The sequence below is a fragment of the Falco peregrinus genome, chromosome 1 (assembly GCF_023634155.1).
Source record: "Falco peregrinus isolate bFalPer1 chromosome 1, bFalPer1.pri, whole genome shotgun sequence".
NCBI lineage: Eukaryota > Metazoa > Chordata > Aves > Falconiformes > Falconidae > Falco > Falco peregrinus.
In genome coordinates, this window is record NC_073721.1 from 36,922,468 (window position 1) to 36,934,029 (window position 11,562).

Sequence of the window (11,562 nt, forward strand, 5' to 3'; positions counted from 1 at the left end):
TGTCAGTATTCCCATTTCAGAGGAAGAGCAGCAAGAAACTCACTGGCCAGTGATTAACGATGTTCTTAGGACCAGATAGAAATTCTGGTAAAAACAAGAACTAGTCTCCTGCTCTTAGTATCAGGCTGGGGGCTAAGCTGCGAGGACATCCTTCCATGCTTCTGCATACACATTATTTTGTCCTTCGCTTGCTTCTCTCTCTGCATTTTTGTAACGAGGGTAAGGATTTCTTTCAATTGACCTTTCACATGTTTATCTTCAACTTTTTCCCAGGTGTGGCCTCAGTAACCTTCCTCATCTTTCTCTGTTTCCTGGCTGGCTTGCTTCCCAATATCCAGTCTGAATCCTTGAAGCCACAGCTCCTGACTTGCTAACTTGATGCTTGCCAGCATGAGTTTCTTTCTACCCCTTTGTCTTTTCTGTGCACTAAAATAAGACAAAAAAATTGTGGTAGGAAATCTAAAAGAACAAGAACTCAGTGAGGTTTCCCTTGCAAAATTTTCTCCAGGCTGATCCCTGTACAGCCAGGCTAATAGAAAAAGCAAGGGAATTACTGAATATGTAAGGGATACCCACCTTAGAAATTATTCAAATTCATGTTAACATTAATTATTTTATCTTTTTGGGACAGAATTGAAAAAATCGGTTTCCCTTTGGTTTGCTATCGGTCTCACGGTCTGTTTTTCATGCATCTTCAGTGATGTGCTGCTGGGCTGTAGAAGAGGTCCTATACCAGGTAGATGTACCCTGTTCTGTGACAAACTTTGTGGACCAGGCTTGTGTGGATCAATCTGTTTAATTTGTCCTCTGCTACATCTGGTTCCTTGGCTGGCTGCTTCAGCTGAAAGATGGAAAACACTTTTAATTCACTCAGGCTGCAGCAGCTCAGCAGTTGAGGCCTGTGATCCAGTCTTACTGCGTTGACCGCAGCACCACCATGTCCAGTAAGGGTTTGTATTCGGTGTGAATCCTTACTGGTGCGATGTTTTCATCATTGTTCACAGCAACAGCTGAGATCAAACAGAAGAATGGGCTGCAGATAGCCAAAGAGGAAAAGGTTCTGATAATTTGTTACTTTGTTTTTTCATAGGGAGAGTAAGAAGGAAAAGGCAGCACCTTTTGGCAAACAGTTACATTAAGTGCAGTTTGCAAGAACTATGCATGAAAGGAAGTTGAAAGGATTTTGATTGCTCACATAGAAAGGAGACGAAGAAGAGGTAATGTGGTAAAAGAATTAAAAATGATGTGGTTGCAGAAAGTAGCTGGAGAACATCTGTTCTGCTGCTTCTAATGACAGAACTTGGGACTATTCATGTTAACAAAAAGTCAAAAATTAATATGCAGAATATAATAGGTTTTGTTCTATATATGATTGACCGTGGAACTCACTCCACTAGAAATATTTAAGACTTAACATTCAAATTAGAATCAGTCACTCACAGAGATGAACAGCATTAACAGTAAAAACTACATCTAGAAAGACAATAAACACTGTGCTTAAGTTTCTCAGCAATTATTAGAAGCAGCAAGGTGGGGAGTAAACTACTGCTTAGAGAGTTCTTACATCTGAGTCAGAAACGTTTCATGTCAGCTTCTGCCAGCCAGCACTCTGGACCACAGCTGTGGTCCAGGGTCACAGTTTATATTATGGCTGCCACATAAACAGCATTGCATGGATGGATTCCGCTTTAGCTTCCCTGGTAATTTTGTTAAACACTTGCCAGTGACTGTGACTTGATTTTGTTCAAGAGTTATTCTTTTGAAGTGTTTTTTCTTTTCTCTAAAGAAATAAAATACTCGAAAGTTAATCAGGGACCTCGTGTGCTTTTTTACATGTCACAAGGTCATGCATCTCGGGCTGATGACAGGGTTGCAAATGGAGACAAAATGGTCAGAAGCTGCACTAATCCCTGGCATGAGGGATATGGAGGAGCAGCAAATAAAGCAGAGCCTATGTTAAGTGGGTGGGCAAATGCTTTTGAAAAAATCCTCTAAATAGACTAGTTCCTCTTCTCCCTACATGGACCCAGCTAACATTGTTTTGTGATCACCCTGAGTGCTCTGGAGCTGATCCTGAGAGTTTTGCCTTCCTGAAAGCCACAGGACCAGGCACTCTGTCCGTGTACCTGTGAAAATATTCCTCAGGTTCAGCTGAACAAACTGAAATAACCCACACTGCCCTCAATCTTTGTTATTGCCTGCTCACCCTAAGTCCTACGTGTAGCTGCTGCTAAAGGAAAGTTTGAGGAAGTCTGCCTGCCACAGAAATATTTTCATTATTTCATTAAAAAAAAAAAAAATTTTGCTGGAGATAGATTGATATTTTGTTTGTTTGCTTTCCTACTAAGTGTTCCCGCCCCTCACACTCACACATGCTCCTTCTGCATAAGCTAAATATTCCTCACTTTGAGCTCAGATGCTGCAGCGATGGGCACAAATAGCAATACCACATGAAACGCAACAAAACCTTTCAGCTGCAAGTGGCTTCAGGAGGGTGGTTTGTGTTCATTGCTCCAGCAGAATGAAATTCAGCATTTCAATGAAAACAAGCAAGCAGTGTCTCTGGGCAGCACACAGATTCAGAACAGTTTTGGTGTAGTAGGAAAAAAAAAAAAAAAAAAGAAACAGGACTTATTTATAAACAGATTTTTTGATTCAGGCTCACTGTATATATGGATATGCATAATTTTAAACTTGTCCTATGCAGCAACACAGCTACAGGTGGTATTCCCTTCTTCTTTTCCAGAAATCAGATTAACATGTTTTACTTGTTTCTCTTGTAGAAAGAAAGGGGTTTAGCACCCAGGAACCCCATGCATTCAAGATACTGGAAGTTTCAAAGGAAAAAACAAATTGCCTCCCTCCCTGTTGGGGTCCAGGGTTTTGACCTGAGTCACAAGCAGAGACTGGAAGGGGGCTGTGGTAACCCCGCATGGGAGCAGAGAGCCTCCAGCTTTTGCTCTGACCCCAGCCCAGAAGCAGCCTCTGGTACAGAGGTAGGACTGGTGGAACGTGAAGGAAACAGAAGGAAAAAAATGAATAATGTCCTGAAGTATTTATTTTACTTCAATGCTTAGACAAGACGCCTTCACACCACAGGGCACATCCTTATTTTTTAATACTCAGAAATAATTAATAATAATAGTAATAAGAACCAAAATGTCTAGCTCTTCACATGTATACTGAGGGCTGCAAAGCTGTAAAATAAGGATTTCTGGTTTAGCATGGGCAGTTCAGCTTGGCACTGGCTTAAATTGCCTTCGGTGAGGAGCAAAGAGCTTACACTGAGCACGGCTCCAGCCCTGGGACTGCAGGTCAGGCCAGCAACCAGGGAAAAAGGCCTCACAGTACCTGTGTGAGGAGACAGGAACGGCCCCCCACCATTCTCCAGTTAAAAGAATAGCAGAGAAATCCCCTTTTTAGAGGAAGGCACCTGATACAGCTCTGGTTGGACCCCTCTGTGCTGGTGCTCCATGTGGCTCACCGTGCGGCAGTAGATCTGGGCAATGAAGTGGGCTCGTCTCAATGGCAGGGACGTCCCTGTGGGACAGGGCAAATTCATTACCCAGGAGGGCCCTATGCGGGGCAGGGGAGCCCGGGGAAGGTTTGGGCACTGGCGATTGCCTTCTTGGCAAAAGCAACCCAGGCCAGGGCTCATCTCTTTGTCCAGGCTGCGGGTGATGCTCTGCGCTCCACCCAGTCAAGGCAGAAAAGGAAAACTGTCCTCTCCCCCCGGGTCTCCCTGGCAGATCTGTTTTGCCACCCTCAGCTCTTTTCTTTTTCAGCCTGCTTCCCCTCCCCTCCCCTTGAAGTTTTGCAGCCTTGACCAGCAGTTTCAATGTCACCCCTTCAAATGTCACCTGCGATCTCCTGCTTCTCCCGGGCTTGCCCTTCCCCGGATCAGTTCTACACACTTTAAAAGAAGAAGAAGAAGAAGAAGAAGAAGAAGAAGAAGAAGAAGGAGAAAGCAAATCACCATTGCCACCACATCCTTCCCTTTTAACCCTGGGCAAAGCACCTGTCCTGGCCGGGCCAGCTCACGGCAAAGCCCAGCGGAGGTCGTCCCGGGCGCCATGGCCGGGGGAAGCCCCGGGGCAGGCAGGTGCCAGGGGGCTGCAGGGGGATCGGCCGGGGCAGCCGCAGTTTGACGCGCCTGCAGCCCCGGAGGAGCCGGGCCGGGGGGGGGTCCTGAAATTCCGTGGGTTCTGCCCCACGCAGCTTCCCAGCGAAGGGCTCTCGGGCTCTGCTGCCAACCAGCGTGGAAGCGAGAGCTGTTTAGAAGGCTCTTAGAAATATCCGTATTTATGCACACCAGCACATATATATTCATATAAGTATGTATATTTATATATGGTTATACGGATATAGAGACCTGCACACACGTGCGCGCATCCATAAGCACCGGCCCGGCACCCGCGCAGGCAGCGGGTGCGGAGCGCCGACCCCCGCGCCGGGGCGGCGGAGCCGGGCGGTGGCACCGGCGGTGGCACCGGGCAGGCCGGGCACCCGGGTTGCCTCCCCGCGCAGCCCCGGCCAAGGCCACGGCCCCGGCCACGGGCGGGGAATAGGGCCCGCGGGGCGCTGCGGTGGGGGGGCGGGAGCCGGGGAGGGGACCGGGAATGTCCCAGGAAGACGCGATCCCGCTCCACGAAATGGACTTTCTTTGCAACCCCCCGCTTCCGAAATTACAAATACAATTTAAAAAAATTAAAAATGGGGACCGTTACCTAGGGATAGGATTATATTTTTTTTGGCAGCGCAGGTATTAGATTAAGTATTTGGGTGCTACGAATATAAGACGAAAATACACCTAATTCCGTCATCATATAGATATAATATATTTCACTCTCACCACATAAATACAAAACATCCAAATATCCAAAACATTCAGAACAAAAGTTAGTAGCAAGGGCTCAGCGCTCGATTCATCCATTATTTTTTCCCGACTAATTGCCTAGAAACTTCAGAAGTAAATAATTTACAATAAAATTACTATTTTCTTTCTGTCCAGTTCCTTCTGTCCAGTTCTGGTCTCTATAATTAATTCTATATTCTACAGCAACCATTCCACTTTTTGTAATTTTTTTTTTTTGGTTACAGTTTGGTGGCACGTATTTATACAGTTTGTAAACGCCATGTGTTAAACTTTAAAGAAAAGAAGAGAAACTTAAAAACCAAAGTAAAGATTATTATTTTACCCCAAAGAACTAGCTAAGTACAGCATCCCTTTTCTGGCAAATTCAAGTACCGAAATTGAACAGGAAATATTCGATCCGAAATACTAGAAGGTGAAATACATATGTTTGTGGAGAAAATAGCAGTAAGAATTATGAAGGAAAAAAAAAAAAAGATTGTTACACAGATGTATTTTAAAGTACAAAAATAACAATAAAAGATACGGTTTTAATATTTTACGTTCGAATTAAAGGAAGTATGATCGATATACGAGAGGGTTATTTTAGGAGGAAGGAAGGCTAAAGATTTATTTTTTTTTCTTATTTAGATGCATATTGAAATTATTTGGAAAAATCAAATAGAAAAAAAAAAGGAAAAGAAAAATTACCATCGCAACAGATCTGGATGCAAATCGAGTCGCGACTTCCATTATTTATCTGCAGATTTGCTATTGCAGATAAGGTCCGCAGGACTGGCCCGTGGGAATGCAAATTAAAAAAAAAAAAAAAAAAAAAAAAAAAAAAGGGCGTTGTGTTATCTCGAAGGGAGAGACAGTTTTATTCAAAATCTCTGCAGCCCCTGGTTTCTGTCTCCCCGCTCGTCCGTGTATCTCCAAGGCAGTCCGTTCCGGCCCTTCCCACATGCGGGGTTTAAGGTGAAAAAGCGAAGTCGCTGTGTGTTTCCCTGGCTGGTGTTGGGGGCGAGCGGCAGGGCGCTCCGGGGGCTGCGTGCGGGGCGTGCGGGACGAGCGGGGGGCACAGGTGGATCCCCCAGACCCTTGTGCTTGGCAGTCACTGAAGTCTGGGGCGGGGTGGGGACGGGGGCGGCCGGGCATCACCTGGCAGCTCCATCCTCCTCCCCGGAATCCTTCTCCCTCGCTCGGCGTTGGCTAAAGCCGCTCAGAAAGAGCCCGGCCACACCGCACCCCGGCCGCTCGCCCTCTCCGTCCCTTTCCTAGCGGCGTCAAAGCAAACGAACAGACAGACAAACACCCCCCCTCCCCCGAACGGATAGACAGACCCCCGGGCCGGCGGGGCAGGGAGAGCTGCGGGGGTTGCCCCGCTCCCGCCCGGCTCCGGGGAGGCGCCCGCAGCCCCTCGCCGCGCCCCGGCCCCGGCCGCCGCCTGGCCTTGCCCCGCGGGCGCCGGGCCCCGCTCCGCCCCGGGCCCCTCTCCGCTCCGCCCCGGCCCGCGGAGGAGCCGCGCCGCGGGACTCGCAGGCGGCGGCGAGGGAGGGGGCTGCGGCAGGCCGCCGCGCCGCCCGTCCCATAAATACCGCCACAAATAGAGACTATAAATATAAATACGGGGAAGTTACTTAGAGTCAGTCCAGTGCTTTTTTCTCAGCGCTTTCTTTATTGTTGGTCCGGGAGTAGGGCTCGAAGGCGGACGAGCTCAGGTAGCGGGCCGACAGTTCCTGCAAGTTGCCCGCCAGCGAGCCGGCCACGGCCAGGGGCGCGGAGGACAGCCGCCCGGCCACCGAGCCCAGCAGCGCGGGCACCGGCAGCCCGAACAGCCCGTGCCCGGCGGCGGCCGCTCCGTGCAGCGCTGCCGGCGGGGGAGGCCCGGCCGCGCTGCTGGCGGCCGGCGGGTGCGGGGAGCCGCCGCCGGGAGCCGCCGCCGCCGCCGCGGTGCCGCTGCCCGCCGTCAGGCCGGGTCCGCGCAGCGCCGAGCCCAGGGCGCCGGTGGCGCAGGGCGGCAGGAGGCCGGGCAGCCCCGGCGGGGAGAGCAGCCGGCCTTGCTCCAGCAGGCGCAGGACGCTGCAGGTGGCGGCGGTCTCGGACACCACCGACCGCAGCTCGGAGTCCTTGCCCTGGTCCTTTTTCTGCTTCGTGCGCCGGTTCTGGAACCAGACCTTGACCTGCAGGCCGGGGAGAGAGGCAGGGTCAGCGGGGCGGGGGGGGGGGGGGGGGGGGCGGGCAACGGGCGGCCCCCGCCAAGCGCCCCGGGACCCCGGCACGGCTCGGCGGGGCGGCGGGGTCCGGCTGCGGCGGAGGGCGGCGGGGCTCCCGCCAGGCGCTCGGTAACGGGGAGCGCTTTAAAAACGCACAAAGCGACCCCTCATACACAGAACCTGGCTGCTCCCGGCTTCGGGGTACGCCCGGGAGGGCAGAGGGGAATCAGGGAGCCCTTGGCTCGTTTTATCGCACTGTATCTTTAACCCGATCCGTCTCACTTTATCCTATTTACTGCACGCCAGCAGCTCCCTGGGAGCAGCATCCAGCCCTTTCCCCACCGCTTTATTCTAAGCCAGCTCAGCCACAGCGCCGGGCACGGCGGCGGGACGGACCGCGGCCCCCAGCACCGCGCACCGCGGCCCGGCCGCCCCCCCCCCCCGCCCAGGTCCAGCCGCCTCCCCGGGGCACTGCCGCAACAGCCCTTCTCTCCCAATCTCACCTCCGGGGCAGTCTCTCTCCCCTCCCCACCCACTTGAAAAAACGTAACTTTAAAAAGGAATCCTGGAAGCCCCTCAAAAACAAACAAACAAAAAAAATCCCAAACAAAACAAAAAACACCCACGGCGGTTTCTGTAACCTACGAGCTATTGAACTTGTCATTCCTATCCGGAAGGGGAAAGAAAAAAAGTTAATTAGCTTGTCAGGGGAATTTCTTGTTGTGTGATATTTTGCAGAAATATGAAACCGGCTTTCAGAAGTTCGGGCTTTTTAGATGCTTTCCCGCACTCTGCCGCGGTTCTGCCCCTCTGGCCGCCCACGGCCCACGGCCGCGCTGCCGGCAGGATGCGGGGCCATTCGCCCCCTCGGAAATACAGGGACTCCAAACAGAGCCCAGGCTGCAGCCCGTCCCCGCACCCCCCGCACTCGGAACAGCGCTCAGACCCAACAGCTCTAACCCAGCAGCCGCCGGGGGAAGGTGCCAGCCCCCCCGCCCCAGGTTTTTGGCGGCTGTGGTCCCGTGCTGCGGGCTGGGGGCGGCTCGGCCTCCCCTCGCTTCTCCCCGGCCGCAGCCGCGCATCTCCGCGCCCAGGGGCAGCCGGCACCGGCGCCGGGCCCCGGCGGGGACAGGGCGGCTCCCCGCGGCCGCCGGTGGGGGCGGGCGCGCCCCGGTCCTGGGGGGGGGGTTGGCTTCGTGGTGGAGCTGCCGCGGACCGCTCGGGCCGGGCCGCCGGGCCCTGCGCAGAGCCCTGCGGGCGCGGACCAACCCAGGGGGGTGTGCGCGGCCGCGCAGCCAGCAGCCCCCCTCCGCGGCTCCCCCTCCGCGGCCGCACGTAACCGTAACGGCCCCTCGCCGGGGAGCCTCAGCCACGCACTCCCCGGCTTCCGGACATGCGTGGGCACCTCGGGGACGACCCCAGCCTCTCCAGCGGGCCCGCGCCCCTGCCCGACCGCTGCCGGGGCCTGCGCGGTGGCGCGCAAGAGGCGCGCAGGGCTGCGGGGCCGGCCCACCCTTGGGCCCGGCGCGCAGGGGGGATGCCCGGGCCGGGCCGGGCAGGTCCCGCGGAGGGGCCCGGGGCCGGCGCGGCGCAGGCAGAGCAAGGCAGGGTGGCCGGGGCTCCGGTCCCTCGGGGGCTACCTGAGTCTCGGAGAGATTGAGCTGGCGGGCGAGTTCGGTGCGCTCCCGCCCCACGACGTACTGGCAGCGCTGGAACTCCATCTCCAGGCGGTAGAGCTGCTCGGCCGTGAAGGAGGTGCGGGTCCGCTTGGGACGGTCCAGATCAAGCCCCTTAGGCAGAATAATCTCTCTGATTGAACCTTTGGCATCTGGCAAAGAAAGGCGCAAGCAGCTTTACACGCAGGCAACCCTCCTTTCTTCCTCCCACCCCACCCCACCCCCCCTTTTTTTTTTTTAATTTTTCCAAGGGAAAGAGCCGTCGCCAGCGCCTTCAAGATCGAGACCCGAGTCACGACGGTGCAGGGTCCCTGAGATTGCGGCACTGCACCTGGCCACTACAGCCAAGGAAGGAAAAAATTAAAGCCAAACCAGGAGAGGACGAAAGAGGGAGCGATGGGGGTCCAGGTCTCTGGAAATAATCCCCTCAGCCCGTTTAAAAATCGGTTTGGATGTATGGCATTGACAGTTAGGACACTGCGGCTTCACCCACGGCTCCTCTGGGAAGCTGAGGAGGGATCCCCCAGGCCGGGCTTTGTGCCTGGAGCGCAGGACTACTCTTTGTTCACCCTGGGCTCCGGGTTAGGGCTTGTTGGAAGCCGTCACACGCAGCGCACCACTCCTCAAAATACAAAATCTCATTTTTTTTTAATAAAGATTTTCAGAACAAGTTTCCGATGATGATGATGATGATGATGATGATGATGATGATGATGATAATAATAATAATAATAATAATAATAAAAATAATAATAATAAAAAGGCAGGCAGGAGTTTTCTGGGCATAGGCAGCTCTTCCCCCGAGCTGGCTGCCTGCCCGCCGTGGGGACACCTCCAGCCCACCCAGCATCCCGGGAAAGCCTCGCCGCCGCCGCTGCTTTGGGATTTTGGCAAACAGGAGGGGCTGGGGTGAACAGCCTTAAACCAGGGCACCAAACAGCCAGCAGAAACCTCACTTTTCTGGTAGCTCCGACCGAAGGAGAGCGGGACAAATCTTATTAGCGTGACTGTCAAGCTAGAGCCAGATTCATGTTACATTAAAGCCTTCCCAACTTTGCTTTCCGTAATTTTACCTCCTCGGTACGTTTTTAATCGGAGACCACCACATCATTTTAGTCTGACCCCTCTCTAGGTCAGTCGGTCTCGCAAGGATTAATTATTGTTTACAAGGCCTGCTTCGCACTCATTTTGTTCCGATTCGGTTCTCTCCCTCCTCCCCCAAAACGCACCTTCATAAAACTGAAACGCCTTCAATTTCTTTAGGTTGTTTGGTTGCTTTTTTTTTTTTTTTTTTTTTGAGGGGGTAGGAATAGAGTGATTTAATTAGTTTAGCCTGGAGAGGAGACGAGGGCTGGGGAAAACTAAACGTATAACTATAAGAAAAATAAAATTTAAAAGCCCTTCGTCATTCCTCCATTGATTTTAAGGCTGATGGTTATTTAAAAATAGCCCTTTCTGCTGGGCGTTGGGAGAGGGGGGAAGCGGGAGCCCCTGCCCTCCGGAGAGCCCCCTCCTGCCCGCCCCGGCAGCCGGCGGGACCTGCAGCCCCGCGCCACCGTACGCGGCCGCGGCCGGCGGATGCGCGGGCGCGGAAGGAGCGCGCCCGGCCGGCGGGCAGAGCCGTGGCTCCTCCGGGGGAGCGCGGGCCCCGGCGGGCTCCCTTCGGGGACGGGCACCCCGGGAAAGCTGCAAAGCAGGGGCGGGGGGGTGGGGGATGAGGAAAAAAAAAAAAAAAGCGGGGCTGGCCCGGTGCGGGGCGAAGCCGGGGAGGAACCTCCGCGGCTTAACTTTTCCCCCAGGCGCTGGCGGAGGTTGACCGAAAGCAAGGCGGGCTGGAGCGGGGCTGCAGGCAGAGCCCGGCCGGGGGGGCCACCCCTGCCCCGGAGCTGCAGGAAGGTGCAAAGCACCCAGGGACGGACCGAAGCGAAGCAACAAAATCACCCGTCCCCCGGCGTGAGCACCGCTCACCTTCCCCACCCTGCAAACACCTCGAGCTCATACCTCTGACTAGGATCCTCCTGCAATAGTCCGGGTCAGCCGAACTAGATTTACTTTTATTACAGTCTTCCGTAGCTGCAGAGGCAGAAAAAGTCCCTTGCTGATCCTTCAAAAAAGAAGTAGAAATATTTCCTTCAGACCCTTTGCTTTCTTTGCCCTCTTTATGTCCGTTCTTCGAGACCCGGTTAGCTTCAGTCTCTGAACTGCATCTAACGTCCATTTTGTCTTGTTTCCCAAACATGTAGTGCAATAAAACCAAACCAAAACAACAACAACAACAACGAAAAAATATAGAAGAGTAGAAGAAGAAGAAGACGAAGTCTATGCTGGATATTGCACGGCTTAGGGTCAGATCGGTGGGGATCTGTAAAGCACCTTGAGTTAGGAAGATCGGGTTTTATCCCACTGGAAAAGCAGCGGCTTCCTCAGTCCCAGCGTCCTAATGTGACTGTCCAGCTTCCCAGAGCGCCCAGTGATCAGGTACTCAACGGTACAACTCTAAAATGATTTAATGTCTGCCTTATTACAGAGACATGTAGTTGTTAGACACACAGAGGGACGCGCACTCGCTGTTTCAATTGATTACGGGTAATTTTGCAACCTCCACATTTAGGTTACCTCATGAATACACTAAATTGTTTGGATAATATATCAGATCGTAATGGATGGTTTGTGTGCTTGTCCCCAATCAAGTAGAGTTTAGCCAGTGAATAAACTGAAATGATTGGTCTTGCTTTCAGGAAACACACAATCAAAAGACTGAGACTTCCAGAAAAAAAAAAAAAAAAAAAAAAAAAAAAAGGAGAGAGGAAAAAAAAAG

At 53.1% G+C, this 11,562-nt stretch overlaps 1 protein-coding gene across 1 annotated transcript; it reads right to left on the minus strand.

The window, feature by feature from the left end:
* Positions 1 to 5,777: 5,777 nt before the first annotated feature.
* On the minus strand, positions 5,778 to 11,187 carry VAX1 (ventral anterior homeobox 1). Its single transcript, XM_055818191.1, has 3 exons — positions 10,746 to 11,187; positions 8,709 to 8,896; positions 5,778 to 7,035 (listed from the first exon to the last, which is right to left on the minus strand). The coding sequence occupies exons 1-3, from the start codon at positions 10,981 to 10,983 to the stop codon at positions 6,499 to 6,501; spliced, it is 963 nt and encodes a 320-aa protein (XP_055674166.1). The 5' UTR covers positions 10,984 to 11,187; the 3' UTR covers positions 5,778 to 6,498.
* Positions 11,188 to 11,562: the final 375 nt, after the last annotated feature.

What these genes read in the sequence shown, in the direction of transcription:
- VAX1 (XM_055818191.1), bottom strand. Translation starts at nt 10,983, where the DNA reads ATGTTTGGGAAACAAGACAAAATGGACGTTAGATGCAGTTCAGAGACT. An exon ending in CAGGAGGATCCTAGTCAGAG is followed by an intron (nt 8,897 to 10,745) that starts GTATGAGCTCGA and finishes TTTCTTTGCCAG; the next exon opens with ATGCCAAAGGTTCAATCAGA. An exon ending in TCAATCTCTCCGAGACTCAG is followed by an intron (nt 7,036 to 8,708) that starts GTAGCCCCCGAG and finishes CCCGGCCTGCAG; the next exon opens with GTCAAGGTCTGGTTCCAGAA.